Raw genomic sequence first — 27,870 nt, forward strand, 5'->3', positions numbered from 1 at the left:
TGTGTATGGTGTATGTGAGAATGTGTGTGTTTTGTATGGTGTGTATGTGTGTGTGAGAATGTATGTATGTGTAGAGTGTGTGTGTGTGTGTGTTTAGTCCAGTGGAGCAGGTTTGTTCCACTGGGGGCTCCTGGGGAGTGAATTCAGGTCAGACTGGGTGGCAAGCACCCTTACCCCTTGAGCCATCTGGCTAGCCTCATCTTGACTCTGGGTCTATGATCTTATTTGTGTAAAGCATTTGACTTGTATCACAATGTAGCTTTGATTGCCTGTCTCCTTCTGGCCAGTACATTTCCATTGGTCAGGCAAAGCTGGAATGACTGTGGGGAGCTTTAACCCAGCTGAGGGAAAGCAGAGCTTGCTCTGGGGCAGTCCCGACTACCTTCAGTTCAGCCTCACACGGGAGGATTTTGCTTGCTCTCGCGCCCATCCAGGCTAGTCTCTTCCTAATTTGTAGTTTGCTTCCCCACCCCCCTTCTTTTTTCCCCTTTGGTTGTACATTTCCCAAGAGCAGTTGGTTTCTCCTTGAATACCGGGACGTGATATTCACTGTTGGGCTTTCTGCCTGTGATGTCTCATCCTCCATTGAATACACATTTTTTTTTTCCAGACAATGATGGTTCTTTTTCTCTAAAAGTGAAATTTGGCTAGTGGTGGCTCACACCAGTAATTCCAGCAACTGGGAAGCCGTGGCTAGATGATTCCTATGAGTTCAAGGCCAGCACAATTTACAGAGCAAGATTGTGTCTCAAAACAAACACCCCAAAGCCATCCCCTCCTGGGGCGCATGTCTGTAATCTCAGCAGCTAAGAGGCAGGAGTATCTCCAAGAGTTCCAGGGCAACCAAACCTATATAGTGTGGGCGTCTCAGAGAACAAAAAACAAACCAGATCTTAGGTTTGGTTTGGTCTGAGAGTAGGGCTTGCTTCAATGTATACTGGCTACTCTAAAACTGGCTATGTAGCCCAGGCTGACCTGGAACTCGTGGTAACCCTCCTGCTTCTGCCTCAGACTTCTTTCCATAAATATCAGTGAGGAAATTATGCTCCTAGGAACGTTCATGAAGGACGATTGCAAATTCAAGGCCTGAATTGTCTTGTCTCGAATAAGGAGAGCGGGGGAAGAAGGGCCTGTAGATCGAGAAGAGATTATGCAAGTCAGTCCAGAACATGCAACGTTAATATCTTTTCCCAAAGATGTAAATCGGCAGCAGGCACTGCGAAGGTCACTAGGATGAACAGAGCCTGTCCCTCTGAGAGACATCTACAGCCATCTGCCGTTGACACGCCCACGACGTCGCCTCTGCGCCTACGTATCAGGTCCTGTGACCACAAACTCGCCAAATAGTTTGTGCCAGGCGACCTCGCTTCCCCGAGCCATCTCTGCAGCAGTTCCTCAGACACGCGCCCAGAGCCCTTTCTTTCTCTCCAGAGGTGCCAAAGAAACTACATCTCCCGACAGGCAGCGTTGTCCCTTCCTTCCTCGCTCTCCTCCCGATCCCTGGCAACGGCGTGACGTGAGGGGACCGGGAGCTGCGGTCACCGCTTCATTGACAGCCTAGCGTGCGCGCGGGCCGGAACAGGGCAAAGGCAGCCGGGAGTCCGCGCCGCCCTTCCTGCCCGGCCTCCCCTGCAGCTCGCCGCCGCTCGGAGTGTGCCAGGCAGGGGTGCGCGCATGGCCTCCGCGGGCGCGCGGAGGATCCCGGCCCCGACGCGCGCGGCCGTCCGGAGCTGCAGCGGCTTCTGGCTCTGCCGGGGTGCGCGCTCCGTCCGGACCCCGCCCCCGGGCCCTCCGCGGCCGCCGCGGCCAATGAGGTGAGAGGCAAGCACAGGCATCCAGGCAGGACCGGAGGGGGTCGCCCGGCACCCCGAAGTTCTGCGGTGGAGGGTGGCAGCCCTTGGACGGCAGGCCGGAGAAGGGCCGGCATTGCTGGTGCCCTGGGAGCTCGAATGGAGCTCTGGAGATACGTGTCCAACTTAGACGCTAGGGTCGGGTGCGTGCCAACCACTTCTTGGCCTTCGCGGGCGCTCTGGCTTTGATGTGCCTGGCATGACCCAGGAGTCAAAGACGCTTCAGTTTGCTTACAGCAGTAGCGTTGCTCCAAAGGCAGCTGGCACTTCGGACCTGCCCTTCTTTTTCCCATCCCCAGCCCTGGCCCTGTCCTCAGCTGCCCTCGACCTTTCGCACTCGTGACTGCCTGGCCAGCCAGCCCTGCTCGCTGCAGCAGGTGCTAAGGGGAGAAAAGCTTGCCCGAACGACCTTCCTCCGTGTTGTATGCCTCTTCCCCTTCACCTGGAACTGGTTGAATACAAAAAAAGAATCCTGACGCTGCTTCTCCTTTCCTTTTGACGCTAGGTTTCTGATTTCCTGTAACCTCTTCTTTCCTCGCGCTGCCCAAGTATGGGCAGCCGAGACTGGCCTACCTCCTAGTCGTTCCTTCATGGGCTTTGCTGCCCCCTTCACCAACAAGCGAAAGGCTTACTCGGAACGTAGGATCATGGGGTGAGCATCCTTCTTTTCCCCTTCAAATAAGTAACCATGAACCAGTAGTGGGTAAGATTCATATTGAGCCACTCACCTCCCGAGCAACGTTTTTGCTGCCAGCCTTTCAACCTAAATTTCCCACCTTAGTTTCACTGCACGTGCATTAGTCTAGGATTGGGTTACGTCATAGAAAGCTGACAAACCCACTAGATAGTTGGGTGTGATGGCACAGCCTGTAACCTAAGGTTGAAGCTTCCCAAGACTACATAGCCAGAGCGTGCGCGTGCGTGCGCGCGCGCGCGCGCGCGCGCACACACACACACACACACACACACACATACACTTTGAGACAAGTTCTCACAAAGCCTAGGCTGACCTTGAAGTTAATATGTGTGTGTGTGTGTGTGTGTGTGTGTGTGTGTGTGTGTGTGTAGTCAAGAAGACTTTAAACTTAACTTCCTAGTGTTAGGATTGTAGACATGTGCTACCACGAGGCTGTTTTTCTGCTGTGCTGGGGACTGAACTTAGGACTTGTACATGCTAAGAAACCACTCTTAAGCCCCGGCCTTTTGCTGTTGTTGTTGCTTGAGACAGGGTCTCTCTATATACCTCGGGCTGTCTACCTAATTGCTGGGGCTTAAAAGGCTTGTACCACTCTGCCAGGCTTTTTTTTTTTTTGTTGTTGTTGTTGTTGTTGTTTTGAGACAAGGTCTCATTATTTAGGCTTGGCTGTCCTGTCTCCCAAGTGCTGAGACTAAAGGCATGTACCACCATGCCCAGCTATAACAAAATGCTTTTAAAATTTAAACGGTAGGGTCTGGAGAGTTGGCTCAGTGAAGAGCACTCATTGCCGCTAAGGATTGGGTTCGTTTCCCAGCCCCAAGTGGAGGCTTACCTCAAGCACTAGCGTATTTGGTGCACAGATAAATGTGGAGGCAAAACACTCATACACATAAAATAATGAAAAAAAATTAACTATAAAAATATTGGGAGCGGGAGGTTGGAGAAACGGCTTTAGGTTAGGAGCCTGCATTGCTGAGTTCCTAGCATCTACACTAGGCAGCCTGTGACGCACAGTTCTGAGGGTCTAGTGTCCTGTTCTGGATTTTATGGGCACCTGCACCCGTGTACGTCCTTTCCCCGAAGCATACACATTCCCACTAACCTGCACTGCAGGCTGTCCAGCTAGACTTTATCTAGAAAGGGGTGGAGGTGGTGAAGTGACTCTCGAGCGGATATTTGTGGCCAAGGCTCAGGACCTGAGTGTGACCCCCTGGATCTGCATGGTGGAAGGAGAGAGCCAATTTCTAGGGGTTGTTTTCTGACCTCTGGGTCAAACCATTGCACATGTGCTCCCATATACAGATACATGTACTCAGGATTTCTCTATGTAGCCTTGGCTGTCCTGGAACTCACTCTTTAGCAATCTTTCCTCTGATTGCACACCTACACAGTAACTATCAATTATTGGTTGTGGTGTTTTCCAAGACAGGGTTTCTTTGTATAGCCCTGGCTGTCCTCGAATTCAGAAATCCACCTGCCTCTCTAGTCCTGGGATTAAAGGTGTGTGGGTACCATGCTTGGAGTAACATTATTTTTCTGACAAACGAAAACCTGTGCTCTGAGCATGTGTTACATACAAGCCGCTAGGTGAATAGGTAAATGATCCCATGTGCTGAGTACTGCCACACTCATTCATCTTTGGTCTTCTTAAAGATTTTTAAATGCGTGTCCCTGTGTGGGGTGTGTGCACACACATGCATGTTTCTTGGAGATGGGAGTTGTTTGATCCTCCTGGAGCTGGAATTAGAGGCTGTAAACTACCATCAGCTCCCTGATGTGGGTGCTGGGAATCAAACCTGGGTCCTCTGCAAGAGCAGCCACACATTTATGTGCTGCTGGGGGCTGGACCTGAGGCTTCCTGTATGGCAGACAAGCATCTACCTATTGAGTTTCGTCTCCAGGCCACACACATAGGCACTTCACAGATTCTCATCAGGGCCTCATGAGCACCTGAACCAAGTATTAGCTCCACAATGTTATAGGCTACAGACAAGATGGAGGCACAGATGGTTTACCTAAGGGCACGCCATTAGTTTTAGGGATGTGTTCTTAGCACTCATGATGTTGAGGCAGGAGGATCAGGAATTTGAAGCCAACTTGGACTCCACAGTGGGCGTAAGGTCAGCCGGGGACATACAAGACTTTTAAAGACTCTAGTGTCTCAGCTACCTGCCAGCAAGGCTGAAGGCCTGATTCAGATTCCTCAAATCCACACAATGCACATTGTTCTCTGACCTGTACACATGTTCCATACAAAACAGGAAAAAAACTTGACAATCTGTCATCTACAGTCTGCCTATGTCTCGATAAAATACAAAAGCAGCATTGTGGTCTGAAGATGTGTCTTGGTTGGGAGAGTGCTTGCCTAGCACGCACAAGGCTGCATTTGGTCCCTAACAACACAAACCAGGTGTGTTATGCACATCTGTAATCTCAGCTCTAGGAATCAGAGGAAGGAACATCATGAGTTCAAGATCACCTCAATACAGACTTTAAGGCTGGCTCGGGCCACATGAGACCCTGTTGGGTGGGGGTGGGTAGTTCTCATTCTAATTGTAAAATACATCACCCGGGTTCATTTGTGTGCCTTGGTTAGTAGGCAAAGGTCTTATTTTGAGACCAGTGCAGGGAAGGAAGCCTTGACCTGCTGGTAGTTCCTTGGCCTCCTGTTCCTCTTGCTGTAGGTACTCAATGCAGGAGATGTTTGAGGTGGTGTCCAATGTCCAGGAGTACCGAGAGTTTGTGCCATGGTGTAAGAAGTCACTGGTAGTGTCCAGCCGTAAGGGTCACCTGAAAGCCCAACTGGAGGTTGGGTTTCCACCTGTCTTGGAACGTTATACCTCTGCAGTCTCCATGGTCAAACCACACATGGTCAAGGTGAGGACTCTCTGGAAGGGATTCCCCACCAAGTTTTATTTTCCTTAGCGGTTTTAGTCAAAGACTACTTTGGCTTTTCATGTAATTGCTTTGATGTCTGTGTAAAAAATGTTACCGAATAGAACATTAAAGGGATAAACATTCTGCGCTGGGATATCACATATGCTGTGTAAGTAGTCCCACCAAGCTAACCCCTTTAGCTCAGTGGTTCTCAACCTTCCTAATGCTGAGACCCTTTAATAGAGTTCCTCATGTTGTGACCCCCCAACCACAAAACTATTTTTGTTGCTACTTCATAACTGTAATTTTGCTGCTGTTACGAATCATAATGTAGTCAATGTGCTTTATTCCAGGCTGTCTGCACTGATGGCAAGCTCTTCAACCACTTAGAGACGATCTGGAGATTCAGCCCTGGTATTCCTGCCTACCCGCGAACCTGCACTGTGGACTTCTCAGTGAGTCAGGTTTTGTGACACAGGCCTGGGACTGAGGTTAGAACTAAGCACTGAGCACTTCAAGTCATCAAGTACCCAGGGGTTTAAGTCTATTGGATTTACCTTTTTGCTTAGTTCTGAGATAGGGCTTTTAAGTGATGTGTGGAGAAGAGGGAAACACACCACAGATCAGTGAGTGTTCTTGGTTTGGCCAGGAGCTATTCACCATGGTCTTGACATTTGTCTTTCTCATGTTTCCAGATTTCCTTTGAATTTCGTTCTCTGCTCCACTCCCAGCTGGCGACCATGTTTTTTGATGAGGTTGTAAAACAGAACGTTGCTGCCTTTGAGCGCCGGGCAGCAACCAAGTTTGGCCCAGAAACAGCCATCCCCCGAGAACTGATGTTCCATGAAGTGCACCAAACCTGAGACAAGGGGTCGCTCCCTTGCCTCCGACCCCTCTTCCCACCCAATTGTATTTATTTGGTTTGGCTCTTGCTCTCAGAGGTCTACGTTTCACCTCTCAATTCTTCCTAAACTGGGCTGCATGCTGCCTGGACACAGGAAAGGTGGCAGATACGGAAGTGAGACAGATACATAAGGAAGGGTCAGGCACATTCTGAAAGCCCCACATGCCCACGGCCATTGCACAACAAATAAAAAACAGGGCTGTAGCTATCTCTGGGCCTGGTCAAGAAACCTTACTACTCAAGGGAAGGGATATAGAAGTAACTTCCTTACACACAGATACTGGCTGGCAAGTAACTTTTACCCTGCTAAGATTTCTCAGGAGGAAAGGCAACCTGCCTCAGTTTAGAATCACGTCCATGCTGTCTGACAGGTAGAAAGTGAGGAGCTGCTTTACCACAGCGCCAAAGAGCAAAGGAGGAGAAATCACTCAACAGTGCTGCTGTTCACACTGTTGGGACGAACTGTTTTCTTCCATGTGGCCTGAGTTTTTATAAAACTCTAATAAATGGTGACGGTGTGAATTTATCATTTGGGGGGGTATTGTTTCTTGGGGAAGGGGTGAGGGATAATAAATAAGCAGCAGAAAGTTGTAGCTTCCTTTCCTGAGGAGTAAAGGTGTAAGACAGCCTCCTGGACACAGTGTCCCTGCTAACTATAGTAGCACATCCTACGTGCCAGGACCTACTACTTACCCTCTTGCCTATTTATAGACGTTTCCAGAAAGCCATCTACAGCAGGAGTTTCAGGACAGGTTCACATGGTCTTAGACTTTGCATATCTAATGCCCCCAGGACCACCCTTATTTGGGCGGCTTCTCTTGAAAGCAAGGAGACACACTGACTACAGTGCCCTCTAGTGTCCAGGCCTGGAGCCAGCAGTCCTCCCACATTTGCCCTTGGTACACTTCTTGTTCCCTTCACCCACTGGGCTAGACCAGCTCCTGGACTGGTCAGGCAAGTACTCGTGAGGTCTCTGTTATATAGTATGTCCAAATCAGGAGAGTTAAAGGTAAAGTCATCTTAACCTTGGGAAGAGACTCAACAGCTTTGGAAATCAGCCTTCCTCTGTCCAGCTTGCCTGAAGAGGAATGCTCAGAATCATTTGTCACCCCCTGCTTCAGACCTTGATAACCAGACCCCCTTCCTCATGAGTCTTTCAGGCCTCAGGCAATAGCAAGCTCAAACATTGTTAATAAAAACATTTATTATTTTTCATTTTATACAGAACAACCTGAAGTCTGCATCATGACTTTAACAGTTACCCAGGGGTTACAGCGTGTTCATCTCAACAGTGTGGTGCTGAAGTTGGATTCCACACAAATACAGGCAGGAGTTTTGGGACAAGGAGAGGGCACAACAGGAGTGTATCTCAACCCTTTCTCAAAGAAAAGGTAGTAGAGCATTCTGAGTCACTGAAAATCTGTGCAAATGGGGTGGCTAAAATAAATGCCGTGCTATGAGCTCTTACTTAAGGGAAGAGCAAAAGACTGATAAATAAAGGACCATTTCCTTGCCACGGGATGAGAAGAAGGGTTGCTGTTTTAAATGCCCCCAGCCCTAGGTCCATCGGATAGTCAATGGGAACTATGTGTAATTGCTGTTCAAAAAGAAAAGCTAGAACCCCTGGGACCAGACTGCAAAGAGGCTGGTCCTTCCTAAGCCCTTGTTCTGTGCCAGAGCATATTAACAGGAGAAACCAAGGTCAGAAGATAGTGGCTTATGTTCCATGGAAGTAAAAGACCAAGTTCACATTAAGGACCGATAAAGCCAAATGACCGGGAAGACCACAGATGGGATAGACCTGCTAAGAGAGGACCCTAGCACAGTCCAGGACAGGGAGACCCAGAACATCCTCAGCTTGAGGCACAGCAGGTTTAGAAAGCCTGGAGGGAAACAGAACACCCCCAGACCTTAACTTTAATGTATACTTTAAAAGGAGAAATAGATTCAAATGTTGGGTGCCAGTCACAATAAATACCATGTCATTTATGGTCACCTGATAGCATAGAAAGTTGCCAAAGCATCTCCAGATAACCAATAGATCTTGTAGGTAGCAGGTGCTTGTGGACATGGGAAAAGGCCCTAGCTTTGACACAGCTGACATCCACCGTGATGTCTATGGAAATAAAGGGGGCTTGTCCCTGGCCTAAATGGTGCAGGGACTGAGAGAGTAGAAATTAAAGCTTCACTGAGTGACTGTAGCTTTTCTGTAACCTGCTTTGACCTAAAGAGAGGTGCCAGACTCTTGCTCTAGAGATGGTGGTAGCCAGATCGAACCCTGGCCACATGCATCAGTTTCAGTCATCCTACAGCTGGTGGGCAATTCCTACCAGGAGGGGGAGGTGAGCTGGTGAGGGGAGAGGGGGTCACTTCGTCTTTCAAGTCTTAGTTTATATTTTAACTTCAAATGTATTTTCAGTGCCTCAGATACAGTTTAATCTTAAGTCTTAAAGGCCCCTGAAACAAAACAAAATTATACTTTATTTTTAAGCTTCCTCATTTTTTTATAGTCAGTCCCCATGCCCCCATCTCCCATTTTACCCTGACTTAGAGTCCACAAACTTCATCAGACCATCCGTGCTCATAGACTTGGGCCTTTCTAGAGGGAAGCCCAGGGCTCTGCTCCAGATGAGCTGGGCCAGCACACCCAGTGCCCTCGACACTCCGAACAGGACTGTGTAGTAATTCATCTCCGTCATACCGTAGTACTGTTAAGGCAGAAGAGAAGCCTCGTGAGACAGAGGTACATACAAGTCCACAGTAAGAGACACCCTGCCACCCGTCTTCTCCAGTCTTAGCCCAGTCGGTCTTAAAAGAACACCAGGAAAAGTAAAGCGGTCACAAGTCAGTCAAGAGTTCAATCCCAGCCACTGCCACAGCAGCCATATCAAAGGGCTCTGTGAGGAGGGAGCCTGGCAGAGTAGACAGGAAGGTCCATCTATTTAAGAGGCTGAGGCCAAGGAAACAGCTCAGTTGGTAGAATGTTTGCCAGGTTGAGGGCCTGAGTTCTGATTCCCAGCTTGCACATAAGTCGGGATTGTGGCATGTGCCTGAAATTCTGGAGACAGGAGAACCACTTGAGCTTGTCCAGGTTCAGTAAGAGACCCCATCTCCAGAAATAAGACAGAAAACAATAGAGGAAGACACTTGACAGCACCCCTGGAATCCTTATGCACTTGGATGTGACAGACACATGAGCACACTCACCACCACTAACTGCAAAAGCACCAGGCCTGGTGCCACATGTATGCCTTCATCCCTGACTCTGGGGACAGAGGCAATGAATCTCTTGATTCAAGGCCAGACTGGTCTACACAGAGTTCTAAGCCGGTCAAGGCTACTGAGTGAGATTTATCTCAAAAAAAGGCCACATGTGAGGCTCTTGTTAGGGAGCTGATTTTGTGCTTGTCAGAGAACAACAGAGAGAGAAAGTAGGAGGAGAGGACTCACCTGGAGCAGTACCCCACTGTGAGCATCTACATTGGGCCAAGGGTTCTTAGCCTTTCCTTGCTCTAAGAGGATATTGGGCACAATTTTGTACAGCTGAGCAACCAGCTTAAACATGGGATCCTTAGGCAGATGTTTCAGAGCGAACTCTCGCTGACAGGAATATCGTGGATCGGTCTTCCTCAGTACTGCATGACCATATCCTGGGACAACCTGGGAAGAACAGGAATAACAGAGTTAGCATGTTCAGGTAGAAGTTCTTCTCTCTGTTCTTAGGGTGATTTGGTCCTGGTGCTCATGCAGAACTGCACATGCAAAGTCAACCTGGTAGCTCAGTGAGACCTGTCTGAGAGTAAATGGAGTAAAGGCTGGAAATACAGCTCAGTGATGAACACCTGCCTAACCATAAGATGCTGGTTTCAAGCCCTAGCCTTATTAAAAAAACAAAACAAAACAAAACAAAACAAAAAAAAAACCTAAATTCACAAGGAAAACACATGAAGAAACAATAGAAAAAAAACCCCTTCTTGGCTAATGCAGGGACTGCTTTTATTCTTTCTGTATCCTTTTCTTTGAGACAAGATCTCAATGGTCTGAAATTTTCTTTCAAACTGCAGTGTTTGGGTCTTAGTCTCTTTCCTGGTAGCTTACCCGTCCTGAGTTGAGTGTGTTCCAGATGTAGTCTCGTAGCTTCTCATCTGACACGTCCTTGCCAACTTCCTTCTGAAGCTGTGTCAGCCAGACAAGCACCTCCTACATGTTAAGTTCAAAGGTGGGCAGAGAGAAATGTGAACACACACGCCAAGGAAAGCAGTGAGATAACAGACAGAGCATGTACGTGCAAACGGAACACAGACCACAAAGAAAAAGAAAGGCCAGTCTCACCTGATTTGCGAGTCCATGTAGAGGTCCTGCCAGCCCATTCATGGCTGCTGCAAAGGACAGGTAAGGGTCTGAAAGGGCGCTGCCCACCAAATGGCTTGTGTGGGCACTTACATTACCACCCTCATGGTCACTGTGGGGATGTAAGGCAGAGCCAAAGGGAGAAAGAGAAGGCTGATTATGACACAGACATTTCTTTTGTCATCTTGGCTTCATGGGGTTACAACATCCTAGAGCCCAGTCACTGATGCCCCCCCACCCCCCCAAAAGGGATGTCAAACACATTCTCAGCTACCCATCCCAGTTTAGTAGTGGTGACCGGAAGAGGGCGCTCTTGGGAAGCTGGACTCCCTTATGTGAGTAGCTTCCTTTTTCCCAGAGGCAATTTTCCTAGGCTTTTCAGCTTTCTTTCCTTATTTCTTGACTAGTTCCAACCCTTACAAAATGACCCTTCCCATTTGCTATAGGCCATATGTTCCCAGATAATGACTTTAAAAAGTAAAAAAACAAAACAAAACAAACAAACAAACAAAAAAAACCCCAAAAAACATAGAAACATACCCCAATTACCCCAATCCCTAGTTCCCATTGCTGGGTATAGTGGCACATGCCTTTAATCCCTACACTTGGGAGGCAGAGGCAGGGCAGTTTGTTATGTGCCTGAGGCCAGCCTGGTCTCCAGAGTGAGTTCCAGGGCAGGCAGGGCTACATAGACAGATCCTATCTCAACAAACAAAATAAAACAAAAACACACTTTCCCATCGATCCAGGCACTGGGGCATAGCACTAACTGGATCTCACCTGTGGATGGTGAGGTACAGCCGCATGAGCTCAGTGAACTGAGGGTCCGTGTAGCCTAACATGTTGGTGAAATTGTGGGACCAGTCCAGCTTAGAGTCAATGGCCCCGATGCTGCTGCCCTCCCGGTACAGGTTCCGGTAGATCTTTGCCGCCACGCACGGCAGCTTGGCGATCAGATCCATACAGTCTTCATAGACAAGCTGATGGGAGGGAAGAGAGGAGGAGAGACAGGGATTACTCACAAAGCATTAGGCTGGGATGCTTGCTGACGAGTATGTAATAACATTATGCATATACCCAGTAAACCACAGTTATCCAGGCTGATAATGTCTGCTGTAGATTAACACACAACCCCCACTGTCTCCATCCATTCAAAGATGAGAGCTGAGGCTCCCAGACCTTAGTTACTGAACTGAAATCTGAACCCTCATGTGCTCAGCAGTGGTCTTCTCCAGGATGCTGTAAGTTTGGCATACTAAACACATGCTAAGATGTCACACTTATGTACACAGAGCTGCACATGGCACAGCACACGGAGATCCTCTCCTGTGGGGCTGAAGTTACGTTTCCAGGACTGCAGATGCCGTCACATGCTGAGCCATCTCACAGCCCACTTCCTAAAATTAATTCTTTTTTTTTTTTTCACATGAGAGAGGTTTATTGTGGAGGAAGGGGACAAAAGTGGGCAACAGACAAAGGGGGGAACAAGAAAGGACTTTTTTTTTCCTCTTTAAATTAAAAAAAATTCTGTTTCTTTAAAATAACATTTTAAAATCAATTCTACATTTCAGTGTCAACATCAAGGTACTGATCAATTACTGACTAGCAAAAGCTTTGCTGTTTTAGGTAGGTTAGAGCATATAGGGTGTTGATACATGTATACTTCAATAGAAAATTTGTGCAGCATGTAGAAAACCGGGCCCAATACCTGGCACTTAAATTTTTTTTTTTTCAAAATATGGGGCTAGAGAGATGGCTAGTAGGTGTTTATTGTATGTATTTATGTGTCTGTGTGTATGTGTCATTTACTTTCCCTATAGTACCTATTTCCAAATAAACAAAAGGAGCTGAGACGATGGCTTCATCAGCTGAGTGCTTACTCCTCAAAACGAGGACGTGTGTTTAGATCTCCAGCACCCATGTGAAACCCAAGCACAGCAATAGCATCTGTAACCACAGCGTTGGGAAGGCAGAGACTGCTGGATCCCTGGAGTTTACTGGCCAGGCAGGGTAGCCAATTTAATGAGCTCATTTCAGTGAAAGCTCTACCGCAAAAATAAAGTGGATAAAGCAGAAAGGATAATGAAGACACCTGAAGTTGACCTCTGGCCTCTACACACAAACAAAGACAAATGGGTGTCTTCTTGTAAACCTAGCTACATAACCTGCACTTCTGTGGTCTGTGTGGAGTTGAAAAAGGACTGTGGCAGTGTGCACTGTATTATGCAATGGGACAGCACACGTGATCTTTCCACCAATAACAGAGTTCCAATGACCGTGGGTCCTTCTCACTTTCAGTAAATGAAGCTTGTTTTGGGATCCTATTAGCAGGATGCTGGTCACCATTCTAGCCCTGACAGTGACTTGGGCATTAGTTCTCCTAGACTGTAGCTGATTTGCTAACATTCACCCAAACCTAAGGCTTTAGAAAAGCTCCTCAGCTGGGCTGGTGAGATGGCACAATGGATAATGGCACCCAATAAACTGAGTTTGATCCCTGTTACCCACATAAATTAACTTCTGACCGTCACATGCAGTAAGTGCTCAAATAAACAGGATGGAAGGGGAAAGAAAACCAGGAGCCCCCAGGCTCTATGTTCTTCATGACTCAACTATCTTACAGTGATTAGTAGTTTTTGGGACTGAATTGGGGCCTCACGCATGGTAAGCATGTCCTCTATGACCCCAGTTCTAACAGTTCATCCCACTCAAAGCTCCTACCTCCCAGTATTTAGTTCGGTTCATCCCCTCTGCATATGCCCGGGCAAAGTTGCTTTCACTGTTGAGGGCTGTGATGGCCGCACTGAGCTGAGACATGGGGTGCAGATTGGTCGGGAAATTGTCTAGCATGGTGACCACATGAGAAGGCAGAGCTGCCCTTTTTGCCCATTCTTGTGAGAGCCAAGATACCTGTGAAAAAGGAGACATGCTCAGAAAAACAGAACAGTAATATCTGAGTAGAGATAACCCAGCAGGGTTCAGTACAATCCATTTAGAATCAGTCAGATCTACTGATACTTCTCAAAGCACACACTTATTATAAACTCTAGCTATGGGCAGGTGAGGAGTACATTTTGTGGAGAAAACAAGGAAGGTGGAGGGCAAGAGCCAATGTTCTTGTCTGTACCTGTTCTTCTGTGGGCATCTGTCCAGTAACCAGCAGCCAAAATAAGCCCTCAGGCAGGGGCTCTTCCCCACCCTTAGCTTTAGGCAGCATTTTCTGGCATTCAGGGATACTATAGCCTCGGAAACGGATGCCCTTGAGAAAGAAGAGTGAGAACCAAATTTATTAATAAATTTATTACAACCAAATTTATTAATCTGTTGGTCATTAATTATACTGGACACTTCTTGTCACTGAGCTGATGATCCGAGTTTGACCCTTGGGGTCCACACAGTGGTGTGAGAAGATGGACTCCCACAAGTTGTCTTCTGGTGTTCAGACTGATGATGTAGCACTTGTACTGAGCACATGCATGAATGCACATACACAAATAAAAGTATTTATTAAAAATATTTACTGGGCCGGGTGTGTTGCTGCACACCTTTAATCCCAGCACTCAGGAGGCAGAGGCAGAAGGATTTCTTGTTTAGTGGCCAGCCTGTGTCTACAGATTGAGTTCAAGGATAGCACTACATGAAAAAACCCCCGTCTCATAAAAAACAAACAAAAAATGTGTAATTTTAAAATATTCAAAAAAAATATTCATTTGCTTTTTTTTTTTTTGAGATAGAGTGCATCAACGTACTCCTGGCATATACTATGTAGACCAGGGTGGCTTTATACTCAGAGAGATGTGCACCCCCACACCTGGCTATTCATGTTACTTTTCAGTGTGTGTGTAGGTGAGTGTAGGTTCATGAGCCATCAGATCTCCACAGAGCAGGAAAGAAGTGTTTGTGAGGCAAATCATGTGAGTGCTGAGAGCCAAACTTGGTATCTGTCTACAAGAGTAGTATGTGTTCTTAAAACTGCTAAGCCACCTCTCTAGTCCCATAAATATGGTTTTGCTTGTTTGTTTTCAAGACAGGGTCTCTCTCTGTGTAGCCCTGACTGTCCTGAAACTCACTCTGTAGACCAGGCTGGTCTCACTCAGAGATCTGCCTACCTCTGTCTTCTGAATGCTGGCATTAAAAGCAGGGTTTTTTAGTTTGAGGATTTTTTTTTAATTAAAAAAAAAAAAAAGCAAAAAGCAAAAAGTTATGCTTGCACCCAAATGCCCTGAGTTCAAGGCCAGTCTGGTGTACACAGTAGGCTCCAGGTTAGTCAAGGCTACAGAGTGAAACCTATCTCAAAAACCAAACAAAACAAGACCATCAAAAAAGAACTAAGCCAAACAAACACCTAGTACTTTCAAATATTCATACTTCACATCCTTACTCCTGCCTTTGCTCTTACTCTGTACTCTGATATACTAAAGAGAAAGAAAGCATGTTCTTCAGTTCCTGTCCATACCTAGTCTGCACTGTGCTGGCCAGTTTCCATGGTTTGTATGGTCAGAAGCCCTGACCATCACCGGCAGACAATAGAGTCTTACCTCATCAGGATCAAGAACCGACGTCTCATACACAAGTCCCTTCATGCCTCTCATGCCACCGTACATCTGAAGGAAGGAAGTTGAAGCCAATTGTCAGTGACTCAGACTAGAACTGGGTGGAGCTTCATGGAGCCCAGAGAGGACGTTCACTCTCTTTCTTGCAGTTTAGAAGGGGATGTTCATGCTGAGTTACTACTGTCTCTTAGGTATCTGCCTTTGTTTGCTTCCTTTTCTTAAGGTATTTTTTCCCCTTTGACCATTCTTGGCTTCCTCCACCCTTAACACTAAGTTAGATGGAATTGGATCTACTGTGGGCAAAGGGAGGGAAGGAGGCAATAATTAGACACCGGCAGCTGAACGCCCAAACTGAGGAAGCTACCCAAAGGCTAGAGGGCACTGGGGCACAGTCTAGCTTGCTGGCGGGCATAGCATCAACCAGAAAACAGTCTGGGCAACAGTTAGAGAGTTGTGAGCAGAACTAGAAACTTCATCTTTGTCAGAGGTGAATGAGGATGGGCTTAATTATTAAATTTACAGAAAAGAACTACTCTCTAATGAATAACATAAACCCCAGCATTTCATTGTACAGAACAGAATACTTCTGAACCACCAGTACAGAAAATGCTACCTTTGTGGCACATTACAGGGCTACTTTCCTCACCTAAGACATGGAGCCCTTACCATGTCCACAGTGATCTGGCCCACCACTGTCTTCCCGTGTTGCTGTTTGAAGGCCTTAATTCTGGCCTGCTCCTTAGGTATCAGATTGCTCAGAACATCTTTCAGATTCTAGAAACAGAAAAAGAGGGTTAAGTGATAGAAGAAAAATCTATAGGGTTTCCTATTGTAGAGAAGGCATGTGCAGAATGCTTGTTAGTATTTTTGTCTGCCAGGCATGGGGAGGAGGGAATGGGTAGCTTCATTCTGCAGAGATGAAAATGTCCTGGATATGAGCATAAAAACTCCCTTAATGATTAAAATGTCAGAAATGGTGGCCACACACCTATAATCCTAGCACTCAAGAGGCTGAGGCAACAGGCCACTGTGAATCTAATAAAAGGGCCACCTAACAGGACCTTGTACCAGGAATTAAAACGAACAAAAACAACAAAAAAAAAAAACCTTTAATTGTAAATTTTACTTTGTTTGGGGTTATGAGTATCATTTAGTGGTAAAGTACTTCCCTAACACATTTGAGGTCTTGGCTTTAATGCTCAGGATTACAAAAAGCAAAGAGGGGAGGGAAACACTTGCTATTCCCACAGCATACTCCACTGAAAACATTTCTTTAAACTGTAGTAACAATAATTATTCCATCAGACTTAGGTAATTAGGTGAGTAGTTGCCAAGCATTCTATCCTGAAGTCAGACCGCTGTGAGGACTCTGCAGTCCCTGCCAGATCTTACCGTAGAAGCACTGGCGTGCCGGGCAGCAAGGACGAGGCAGGATGAGTTCTGCAAAGAGACAAGACAAAAAAACCCTTGGTAATCCTGCTTCTCATATCCAATGTCCTGCTCCTGTAAGAACGCTGTCCTGTATACTTCACACAGCTGAGCTCCTCAGCAAGAGCTCTCACAGTGCCTGACGCATCCTCATTTAACTGTCAGTAGTTCTGAGTGGCCCCACTATTAAAGTCTCCTTATTCAATTACCCTGTCCAGTCCTTTCACAAAGCATTTTTAACCCCCCCCCCCCAATTTATTTCCAGAGAACCAGATAGGAGCAACTCAGGTGCTGAATGTCTGATTATACAAAGATGCTAATTACTACAATTGTCATGTTCTGTCCTGCCCCTTAAAAGAAGAAGTAGGAAAGGATTATTCCACCTGACGACCCCTTCTGGTTTTAAAAGCACATAGAATATCTACAAAGAAGCAACTGACAGGCAACTACTTAAGACAATCAAGGGAGGGGCTACAGAGATGGCTCAGAGCACTACCTACCTGCTCTTGCAGAAGACCTGAGTTTCAACCCCAGCACCCACATGGTGACTCACAGCCATCCTATGATCTCAGTTCTGGGGAACCCAATGCCCACTTCTGGCTCCTGCAGGCACCAGGCATGTAAGTGGTACACGCAGGCAAAACATCCATACACATAAAATTTTAAGTTACCAGAAAAATAAAAGAAATTAGAGGAATTTTAATGGTAGTAAATATCCCTGGAAGCTATGTATGACATTTGTTTTTAGGTGTCAACTTGAGTGTTAAAAATAGGGTGTTTCTAGAAGAATGTAGAACATAAGTCTGAGGGGACTAAGTGGAAAGGTGGGGTAGTCCATACCCTCAGTGTGGGCCCCACAGAATGAAGTAAAAACAAAAGCAAACCAGAAAGGTAAACCAGTCTGTCTCTCTCCCAGCTTTTCTCCTGGCATGCAGCAGACCTCTGGTGTGAACAGTATGACTGACAGACACTGGCACTTCTCTGGTGTCAGCTTATGGACTTAGACAGAAGCACACAGTCATTCCACGTATCCTGTTTGCCTCTATAACTGTGTGAGCATGTGCACGCATGTATGTGTATCTATATTTATATCTATCTGTCTATCTATCTATCTATATCTAAGTATAGATACACATACAAATATATTTTTATTTTTATTTTGCTTTTTTTGGAGGGGAGCAAGGTTTCTTTATATAGACCAGCTTGTATCTGCCTCCCAAGTGCTGGCTCACATCATGGTAATTCTGGTACCCACTACTAGCATTTTTATCTATTATCTATCTATGTGCACTGTACAAGTGCATACACACAATCTTACTGACTCTCTAAGACCCTGACTAACAAGCTAGACAAAATAATAAAAAAGAAAAATTCAAGTTAGAACAACTTTAATTACAAAGAATGCAGAATACTTGCTTTGGGAAGGAAAGCTCAGCATAGGACAATGCACACCTTAACTCTAGCACTTGGAACACAGAGGCACACATTCAGAGGAACACATAGAATCACAACATTTAGAGTGAGACATGTCTAAGCAACAAAAATCAAAACAGAGGTGGCTGGAGAGAGCGCTAAACAAATAGAAATACTGGCTGATTTTCCAGAGGACCAAAGATTACCAGCAGCCAAATGGAAGCTCACAACCATCTGTAACTTTAGTTCTACGAAATCTCATGCCTCCTCCGGCTTCCACAGGTTACAGGCACAGATGGTGCGCAGAAGTACTTGTCTAACGTGCACAAGGGCTTGGATCCCCACTCTGCTCCCTCAGAGTGCACCATGAACTTCATGTTATGTAGTGACACAGTCCAGGGCTCAGGAGGCAGAGGAACTAGGATCAGAATAAGATAATTCTCAGCTGCATGAGTTTGAGCCCAGCCTTGTGCCATGTCTCAAAAGTAAAGGAATGAATGGAAATGCAGACTTGGGTCTAAGACTTAATTTCAATCTGCAGTTTACACACACACACACACACACACACACACACACACACACACACACACACAAAAACCCACCGCAAAAATCCTCTACCACTTCATTCTGTTATCTTAGCTATAAGACCCAACATAACAGTCTGATGTTTTAAATCGCTAAAGTGGAATAAGCCAATCCCAGGGCCTGGGAGGTGGCTCCGTGGGCAGAAGTGTCTGCTCTTCAAGCACAAGAACCAGGACCCAGTCTCCAACCCAAGGCACCAATACTAAGCTGTACCTGTTTTATAAAATCACTAGGCATTTTGTTATTAAATAATTAACCTGTAAGTTATTTTCAAAACATTTTAAATTTTAAGTGCATTTCTATCCATAATTAGTATCTTGTCATTATGTAGGTTTAAAGAAAACAGTAGCTAATAGGCATGCTGCTTGTGCCTATAACTCAGAAGCTGTAGGGCTGAAAGAGGAGGATCCTAAGAGCCAGTCAACCTAGCCTGCAAAGGGTGAGCATCCAGTCTCAAAGCATCTGCAGATAATGACAGTCACCCACCCTTGTACCCTGGCACATGGACCTACATACTGATACAGTGCGCACCACACACAATAAGCCACTTTCAGAACAGCTAAATAAACCACAGGAAATAATTTGTATGAAGGCATGCAGGGCGCTGGAGAGGTGGCTCAGCAGTTAGGCACACTTGTTCTTTCAGAGGACCCAGCACCCCCATGCTGGCTCACATCATGGTGACTCCAGTACCAGAGGATCTAATCTGCCTATAAACCAGGCATGCAGGTGGTTTACAGACATACATGCAGGCAAACCACTCATATGTAAAGTTTAAAAAAGGAGTCTTAAATAAAAGCCAGGTGTGGTGGTGAAAAATCTCAGTTAAGGGGAGAGGCAGGAGGATCTCTGGAGTTTAAGGCCAGCTGGTCTACAAACCAAGTTCCAGGACACTTAAAGCTGTTGCATAGAGAAACCCTATCTGGAAAACCCAAAACCAAAACCAAACAAACAAAAAAAGCATGCAAGACACTGATCTGTGTATAAGTAATAAATCTAAAAAAGTAATAAACTCAACATTCGTGTCTTTAAAACTGCACTGGCCTTGTTAACATGGTGGTGATCTGCCTATAATCCAAGCACCATAAAGGCGGAAGCAGGAATCTCAAGTGCTAAGCTAGCCTGGGCTACAGAGTGAGCTGTGTATTTGAAAAAAGAAAAAAAGAACCAAGTGTCATGGCCACTAACAGTTGGAAGGTATGTAGAGGGAGGGATCAGGAATTCAACAGTCTCAGGTATAAGCCATATCTGGGTCAAGGCTGCCTGAACTACGTGTGACTCTACTTTGAAAGAAGGAAAAAAAAGAAGAGAAACAGAATTGAATTGGCTATAACGGAATCAATTAGAACCCACTAGAAAAGAGCAAGTTACTCATTCCCTTTGGCAACAAAACAGGAAATAATTCCTCAATTTCTGTTTTTTTTTTTTTTTTTGGTGAGGGTGTCACTGAGACAGGGTTATTACTCTATAGCCAAGGGTATTCTCAGACTCAGGATACCCTTACTAACCTGGAACACGTGCCTAATTCCTCCCTAAACCCTCTAAAATGCCTGCAGCTCCAGACAGGAGGTACTTGAGGAGCACCACATCCACACCAGGCACACCTGCACAGCTGCAGAACAGCTTTACAGTGCACTCAGGTTATCCTCACTGACAGGACAGGCAGATTACAAACCTCTGAGTCACTCTTGAACTTCTACCTTCCAGCTCCTCCCCCACCCTGAAGGCATGGCACCAAGGATTTCAGTTTCTGGTGGCTTGCCACAAGTAGTCACCTCACTCAACAGCAGCTGTCAGAATCAGGCAGCCAGTGCACTCAATAGGCCAGTTCCTTCATGGGCAGAGCTGCTACCATAGCTTGGTGAACAATGGCTGACAGCCAGGATTCCCTCCCTACAGCGGAAAGTGCAAGCACCACAACCATCAAGGTTTCCAAACCTCTATCACGTGTAGTGCTTTGAGCTTGCTCATTTCATGAGACAGGATCTCGAATAACCCAAGCTGGCTTTGAAACTATGCTCCTCCTGCTTGACTCCAGAGTGCTGGGATTACAGGTGTGCTTGTTTTACACCTGACTAGCTACTTCCGATCCGTTTCATTTCTGAGACGAGGTCCCACTATGTAGCCAAGGTTGGCCTGGATCCTCCTGTCTTAGCATCACAGGTACAAGGTACCTGGTCCAGCGAGTTTGCAATTATTGATGGAAGTATACTACAGTTCTCAAATGGGCTGACATCAAAAAATGTATTATCATTTCTATTTTACATGGCTAAGAGAGAAAAAGACCAATGAGTTATATAGTAATGTTGTGAAGAACTTTTCTATAGTCCTTAAGAATATTCCTACTAAAGTAGAACAAAAGGCAAATTGTTGTCAAGTGTCAGTGAACTTACACCTCACGTTCTGGAATCTGATTTGATAACTGAGCATGTGTATTTTTTTCTTTTAAGTTAAAGACAGATCTTTATTTTAAACTCTGATCTACCAATTTAGCGTTTCCCACCAATTCTGGGAACAGAGACCTTCACAGGCTTCACAATCTTTTAGTATATGTGCTGCCAAAGCGAGCACACGTGTACTTTTATACCACACCCCCCTCTTATTATCACTAATTCCTACGAAGGGAGACGACAATTTATTTCCCTTTAGCCATGAACTCTGACTACACTCCCAGAACTCTGACATTAAGCCTTGAGAGAAGCTGGGCATACTATTGAAGCCTTCAGAGGCAGACAGATCTCTTTGAGTCTGAGGCTAGCCTGGTCTACAAAGTGAGTTTCAGGATAGCCAGGACTACACAGAGAAAGCCATGTCTTTAATCCCAGCACTATGGAGGCAGAAGCACACAGATCTCTAGTTCAAGGCCAGACTGCTCTATATTCCAGATCAGCCAGGGATACACAGGAGACCTAACCTAAAACAAAGATGAAGCTAGAGAGAAGGCTAAGTGGCTAAGATGCAGTTCCAGAGTTCAGTTCCCAGCACAACACTGGATAGCTCACAACCCCTCCAACTCTAGCTCCAGGGGGATCTGAAGCCACCGTTCTCAGAGAAAAATACAGACACAGTCATAGTGAAATAAGTCAGGCAGGGTACAGTGGTGCCCACTCTCAATCATAACACTAGAGACACAGTGAACGTGAGGACAGCCTGGTCCACACATTAAGTTCTAGAACAGCCACAGTCACATTATAAGACTCTATTTCAAAAAATAGAAACACCTGCCTCCTTAGTGTATGAATCTCAGAAATAAGACACGAAGGCCTGCTATGGTGGCACACACCTATAACCTTAGAACTTGGGAGGCAGAAACAGGATCAGTTTAAAACCAGCCTCAGTTATATGGAACCCTGTTTCAGAAAAACTTATAGAGGAAATTAAAAAAAAAAAAAAAAACAACAACCAACCAACCAAAAAAAGAAAAAGAAAAACCAACAGCCAACAACAGTAAACTGGCACAGGACAAAGACTCCTCTGTTTCCAGAATCAGGTCAGAGAACTGAAGCCATTTGCAGCCTGTGTTTCACAATGGCTGTGCTAGAAGCCAGCCTGCAATGTTTGGTCAGACACTCACAGACCACGCAGAGTAGTCCAGACTTTATACTCTGACCCCCTCAACACTAATAGGAATTCACTTAATAATTCTACCTGTCAAGCCTGGCGCCCGTGTGGTGGCGGTGTTCCTTTGATCCCAGCACTGGGAGACAGAGGCAGGCAGATCTCTAAGTTTGAGGCCAACCTGGTCTACACAGTGAATTGCAGGACAGCAGGGGCTACACTGTCATACAATAAAATCTACCTATCATTTTCCTTTTAAAGTTTGTATTACATTATTACTTAAGTGCTTGAGTCACACACAGACACCATGGTTTTGGTGTGGAGGTCAGAGGACAAATTACAGAAATTGGTTCTTTCTTCCTACCACGTGGGACCGCTGTAGTCATCATGCTTGGCAGCCAAGTGCCATTAGCTGCTGAGCCATCTTGCTGGCTCCTACCTGTCACTCTCACAGTGTCTTGCATAAAGTCCACTAATTATTCAGAGAGGAAGACCATAAAAGATTACCATTCATACCTCAGAAAAGGACTGAATTGCCCAAATTGAAAACAAATAGTGTCTTAATTTTTTGTTTCAGCAGAAATCCATCCTATTCTTTGTAAGTCTGTCTATTTTATTACATATTTTTAAAATTATGTGTGGGAGACAGGCTCTCGCTATACAGCCTTGGCTGGCCTCAAACTCATAAGAGATCCACGTGAGTCTCCCGCTGGAATGCTGGGATTAAGGTAAGTGCCAACATGCCTAAGTTATAAATTTTTAAAGATTTCTTTTAATTTATTCGTCTGCCACATGGGTGCAGATGCCCATGAAGGCCAGGAGAGCGAGGGATTCCCTGAACCTAAAGTGAAAGGCAATTGTAAAGCAACCCAACATGAGTGCTGGGAACCAAACTCAAGTCTTCAAGAGTAGCTTATGCTCCTACCTGATAAGCCATCTCACTCCAGATCCAATTTACTGTTTAATGTATTAGCTTTTATTACTTTTAACTTAGATATTCATCCCTGGGCTGATGAGAAGGCCCAACAGGTAAAGGCACTTACTGAGTTTGTAGAAGGAACAAAATTTAACAAATATAAACTGTCCTCTTAACAAGTGCTGTGTGACGTGTGCCCAGATACAAATTATTACATATACACCAAAGTAGATGACTCGTCACCTTAGCAATTGCTTGAAAATAATAAATGATCCCTCACTGCTGCTAGATATTTTAGAAACAAGTTTTAGCTAACACTTTGCTCCAGGTTTTACATGAATCCTTTCATAAGTCATGTAAAATAATAAAGCTGGGTATGGTAGGTCATGCCTGTAATCCCAGCAAAACATATCAGTTCAAAACGTAATATAGGCTGTCAGCTTCCATCCTGTTTCTTCAGGATCACAATCCCATCAAATCACTAAGCACCATAATGGTGCCTGAGCAAACCTGGGCAGTGGAAAGAACTGGCTGATGCTAAGAAGATGGTGCTAAAGTTGCACAAGAAATTATATGGCTTTAGTTGAGATCCAAGTCTGGTTTCCTATGTTGTACCCTTGGATTCTAAGAACAAGGAATGACAATAGATCTCTACTTCCTCACCCACACTTCAGTCCTTGCAACCTGACTGAGCCCGTGAAGTCATATGCTACCAATTTAAAGGCCAGTGGGAACAAATAGATTAATCCCACAATTAACATTAAGTCCCACTCGGTCAAGGAAGGTAAATGGCCACAGACTAGAGCTTTGCTTTCAGAAGTTCTGGGTGTTAAGCTTATTTCACAGGAGAAAAATGACCCTGCTTTGCTGAAATTAATTTCACACTAGGGCTTATAGAAAATGCGTGGTAAAGCTGAGCATAGTGCTGCAGGGCTTTAATTCCAGCACACAGGGGCAGAAGGCAGAGCAGGTACATCTGAGTTTGAGTCCAGCCTTCCATACAGAGAACCTTGTCTGTGGGGAGGAAAGAAAGTAGTGTGTAGGCATGCTATAAGTAACTGTTAATGTAAAACTGCACTGATCTTTTCAAAGTGCCAAACACCCTAGCCTAGAGAAGTAATTCTCACCGATACAGAATTCCTTTTAGGAAGGGTTTGTGGTACAAGCCTTTAACTCCAGCACCTGAGACAGACAACATGGAGATTAAGAGTTCTTGGCCAGACATGGGTTACATGGTGAGATTCTTAAAGCAATATTCCTTTTAGATAGTGCTGATTAAGCATGTGGACTTCAAAAGCTTGAAGGTGACCTGGTGGCCCTATTCCAATTCCTAATTACCTATGAAAAGACCAGGACAAAAAAAAAAGTATGACATGCATAAGCTACATGAGCTACCTCCTGGCCAAGATCTACTTATATATCTATATATAGGTCTTGATATATTTTTTATAAAAAAATAATCATTTTCTAGTATTTTTTTTTCCTTAATAAGTTTCGTGTAGCCCCAGGCTGGCCTGAAACTTTTGGAACCTGAGATCTTTCTACCTTAGCTTCTTCAATCCTGGAAATACAATCATGTATTAGTGAGGCAATCCAAGTGCAGATGCACACACTGAAGGTTTAAAACCTAAGGTCTTGTACACCAAGGAAAAATAAATACTCTATCACTGAGCTCTAGCTCCCTGTTTTCAGCGCCCCCCTTTTTTTGCGCCAGAATTTCTCTGTATAGCTCCCACTATCCTGGAGCTCACTCTGTAGACCAGCCTGCCTCTATGCCCCCAGCTCCCCTTACGCTGGGATTAAAGGCATGCACCACCACACTTTAAAGCCTCTCTCTTAGTGTTAGAAAGTAAAACTGGTCAACGGTGACTAACAGTAGGCCAATTTAGAAAGCTTAGGCAAATGAGAGCAATGCAGACATGCTGAAAGGCTCCTCAGACTCCCAGTCACACTGCATGGCCCTCTCCATGACAGTTTTATGTGATTCTGTCTTTTTCTAGTTAATATTTATTTATTTATTTATTATACACAAGTGCACTGTAGCTGTCTTGGACACACCAGAAGAGGGTATCAGATTTTATTACAGATGGTTGTGAGCCACCATGTGGTTGCTGGGATTTGAACTCAGGATGTGTTTCTGTCTTATTGTTGCTGGTCTCTCTTCCTGTGTGTCTGTGACTTCAGGTGTCCTCCTCCACTGGTCTCCACCTTATTAACATTGAATAGAAAGTCACATTAAGACCTGTTTCCGATAGACGGACTGGCAGAGGAGACCCTGAGGTCCCATCCATCTCCACTCTTCCCCAACCCCCAGCACTACAAGGGTCACAGGTGACGTAACTGAACGTGGCCTTTAGGTAGAAGCAGGGATATGAACTCAGGCCCTATACTTACACAACAAGCACTCACACCTGGCATTCAAGCTAAAGGAAACTCACTCTGTGCAGCCCAGGCTGACCTTGAATTTCTAACGATGCTCCTGTCTAAGCCTCCAGAGTTTGTTTTACAGTTGAGAGTCACCACCCTCTCTACTTCTGAGCTTTGCTGATTTGTTTCTGTTGTTTTGTTTTTGATACAAGGTTCCTCTGTGTAGTCTTGGCTGTCCTGTAACTTGCTGTGTAGACCAGGCTGGCCTCCAGCTCCAGATCACAGAGATCCACCTGCTTCTGCCTCCAGAGTGTGGAGATTAAAGGCAAAGGTGTGTGTCATCACCACCTGGCTGTCTTTGCTGATTTTAAGAGTAAGCCTCACCTCATGGGAGTTTCGAGAGGCTCTGGATGGCCTCAAACTTACTATGTAACCACTGTCTCCATTTCCCCAGCATTGGGCTTACAACCATGTACCATCACACTTGGTGCAAAGCACCCAGATTCAAACAACTTGACCAAAAGTTGTTTAGAGTCCAAAAGACTTCTAAAGTTTCTAGGATCTTCAACTCTGTTTCTAAATGTAAAGAATGACAATACAAAAGTGGCCCAGTCATGCCACCCCTCAAAGGATTCTGAAATTCCCTAGAGCTTTAAGAGGCAAGGTAAACTCAAAAAGTAAATCCAAAGGCTCTTTCAAGTTCTCTGTTGTGTTAGACTATGGTCTGGGCTAGCAGCTCTGAGCAGAGCTAATTATAGGTCCACCATCCTGCCAAAACACGTCTAGAACTTGCTTCATTTCCCAAGAGGTTTCCTTACCCAGTTCCCTGGCAGCAGGAGTAGCAATAGCCAAGTAAGACAAGTGTCTACCAAATCAGTCTTTACCTTGTTACTGGACACTGAGAAAAACCCCAAGATCAATCCTACAGGTTTTATGGTACATCTAACAACTACGCATCTCACACAGCAAGTCAAAACCATTCTAAGTCTTTTTCTTCCCTCCTGGCCTACTCTGCTTTAAGTTGTCAACTGATGAGAAAACCTATTTCCTTAAAACTAAAACGGATGCCAAGGTCATTTGTGGGGATGTCCCCACTTGGATTAGAGACCCGAGATTCCCTCGATAAGCCCGGTCTCTGGTACGCAGAGCCCAAAGTAGTGATAATGTGAAATTAAGAGTTATCCCTACTTGGACTTGAGCTTCAGAATTCAAAAGGCAAACACTGTCAAATTAAAGGACCTCAGGGAATAAGGGGAAGTACTCCTGGTAAGTAGTAGAATCCAGTCATGTGACCTTGGTGTTACTACCTCACGCCTGTGCCTGTCTTCATTTATTGGCCTGTAGCTTGGAGGAACAACCTTTCTGGTTCTGGCTAGAGCCTTATGTGATATTTAATCAGCAGGTTTAACAGAAATGCCCCACCCTATCCAAGCTCCTCCTATATACATTAAGTGCAGAAGTCCCAAGGACAAAGAGGAGCTGGGGGGCTCTAGTCCTCTAACAAAACTGAAGTGGCAGGGTCCCTTAAAAGCTTCAATTACGCTGAGAAAGAGAAACCGGTACTGACAAGACTCACCCTATAAAGCAGAGGCCAAAAAAGCACCAGTGACCAAGCAAGCACATCTGTTCATCCCCCCCCCACCCCTCCTCCAAACAGTTCTCTCCCTAACTCCGGGGGCACGCCACACCTCTACTCTCTGGCCTTGCAGCCGGGGCCGTGCATCCCTCGCTTCCACCACGGATGCTTGATGACAGAAGGCGGACCTCGGGGCCGCCGGGGGCTGCAGGCCGGCGCCGGCAACGTTCACCTCAGCCGGAAGGGCACGCAGCACATGGCCTAGGAGCTCCGGGAAGGGCTGGCGGCCCGCCAGGCCCGGGCCCCTTTAAGGCGCGGAGGGCTGCGCTCCGGTGTGGGAGGGAGAGCCGGTGCCGAAGGCCCAGCGGTCGCCTCAGCCCCACCCCGCGCACCACGGCGCGCTCCCTCCTTTAAGCTCACCTTGGCTCCCAAGAGCCGGGCTGCCGCAGTGAGTAGAGCCATGGAGTGCGAACGCAGGGACCTGGCGGGAAGGGATGGAAGGCAGAGAGCTGCAGCTGCAAGTGGAGCGGCCGCCGCTGCGATGGACACCGCGCCAACGGGCCGACAAGGTTGAAAGGAGGCGGCCGAGGGGAAGGGTAGACAAACCGGCAGAGGCGCCCAACCCAGGGTCCTCGGCGAGGCCCCGCCTCCTGACCGAAACTTGAGCCCGCCCCTCTCCGGGGACCCACCCCGGCCTCGGCCATTGGCCCAAGATGGAAGAGAGGCGGGACCTGAGCCGTTGACAGACGTTATGGCGGGGAGGATTGGCCCATGCGGATTAGGCTAATTAAGAGTG

The 27,870-nt window shown here is 46.1% G+C and overlaps 2 protein-coding genes across 2 annotated transcripts; one reads left to right on the plus strand and one right to left on the minus strand.

Moving 5' to 3' along the window:
* Nucleotides 1-1,353: 1,353 nt before the first annotated feature.
* COQ10A (coenzyme Q10A) lies at nucleotides 1,354-6,854 on the plus strand. The gene is made up of 5 exons (XM_080935582.1): nucleotides 1,354-1,814; nucleotides 2,356-2,502; nucleotides 5,232-5,424; nucleotides 5,778-5,879; nucleotides 6,120-6,854. The coding sequence occupies exons 1-5, from the start codon at nucleotides 1,675-1,677 to the stop codon at nucleotides 6,285-6,287; spliced, it is 750 nt and encodes a 249-aa protein (XP_080791708.1). The 5' UTR covers nucleotides 1,354-1,674; the 3' UTR covers nucleotides 6,288-6,854.
* A 658-nt stretch (nucleotides 6,855-7,512) lies between these two features.
* On the minus strand, nucleotides 7,513-27,700 carry CS (citrate synthase). Its single transcript, XM_080935581.1, has 11 exons — nucleotides 27,495-27,700; nucleotides 16,624-16,671; nucleotides 15,898-16,005; nucleotides 15,217-15,282; nucleotides 13,806-13,937; nucleotides 13,400-13,588; nucleotides 11,459-11,658; nucleotides 10,661-10,790; nucleotides 10,427-10,528; nucleotides 9,779-9,988; nucleotides 7,513-9,036 (listed from the first exon to the last, which is right to left on the minus strand). The coding sequence occupies exons 1-11, from the start codon at nucleotides 27,534-27,536 to the stop codon at nucleotides 8,866-8,868; spliced, it is 1,398 nt and encodes a 465-aa protein (XP_080791707.1). The 5' UTR covers nucleotides 27,537-27,700; the 3' UTR covers nucleotides 7,513-8,865.
* Between the last annotated feature and the right edge of the window lie 170 nt (nucleotides 27,701-27,870).

The sequence above is a fragment of the Micromys minutus genome (assembly GCF_963924665.1).
Source record: "Micromys minutus genome assembly, chromosome: 22".
In the NCBI taxonomy this organism is placed as follows: domain Eukaryota; kingdom Metazoa; phylum Chordata; class Mammalia; order Rodentia; family Muridae; genus Micromys; species Micromys minutus.

Excerpts from the sequence above, each read along its gene's own strand:
- COQ10A (XM_080935582.1), top strand. The coding sequence starts at position 1,675 with ATGGCCTCCGCGGGCGCGCGGAGGATCCCGGCCCCGACGCGCGCGGCC. Across the intron at positions 1,815-2,355 it reads CGGCCGCCGCGGCCAATGAG|GTTTCTGATTTCCTGTAACC; the intron begins GTGAGAGGCAAG and ends TTTTGACGCTAG. Across the intron at positions 5,880-6,119 it reads CCTGCACTGTGGACTTCTCA|ATTTCCTTTGAATTTCGTTC; the intron begins GTGAGTCAGGTT and ends TCATGTTTCCAG.
- CS (XM_080935581.1), bottom strand. The coding sequence starts at position 27,536 with ATGGCTCTACTCACTGCGGCAGCCCGGCTCTTGGGAGCCAAG. Across the intron at positions 10,529-10,660 it reads TACATGGACTCGCAAATCAG|GAGGTGCTTGTCTGGCTGAC; the intron begins GTGAGACTGGCC and ends CTTAACATGTAG. Across the intron at positions 9,037-9,778 it reads ACAGTGGGGTACTGCTCCAG|TACTACGGTATGACGGAGAT; the intron begins GTGAGTCCTCTC and ends CTGCCTTAACAG.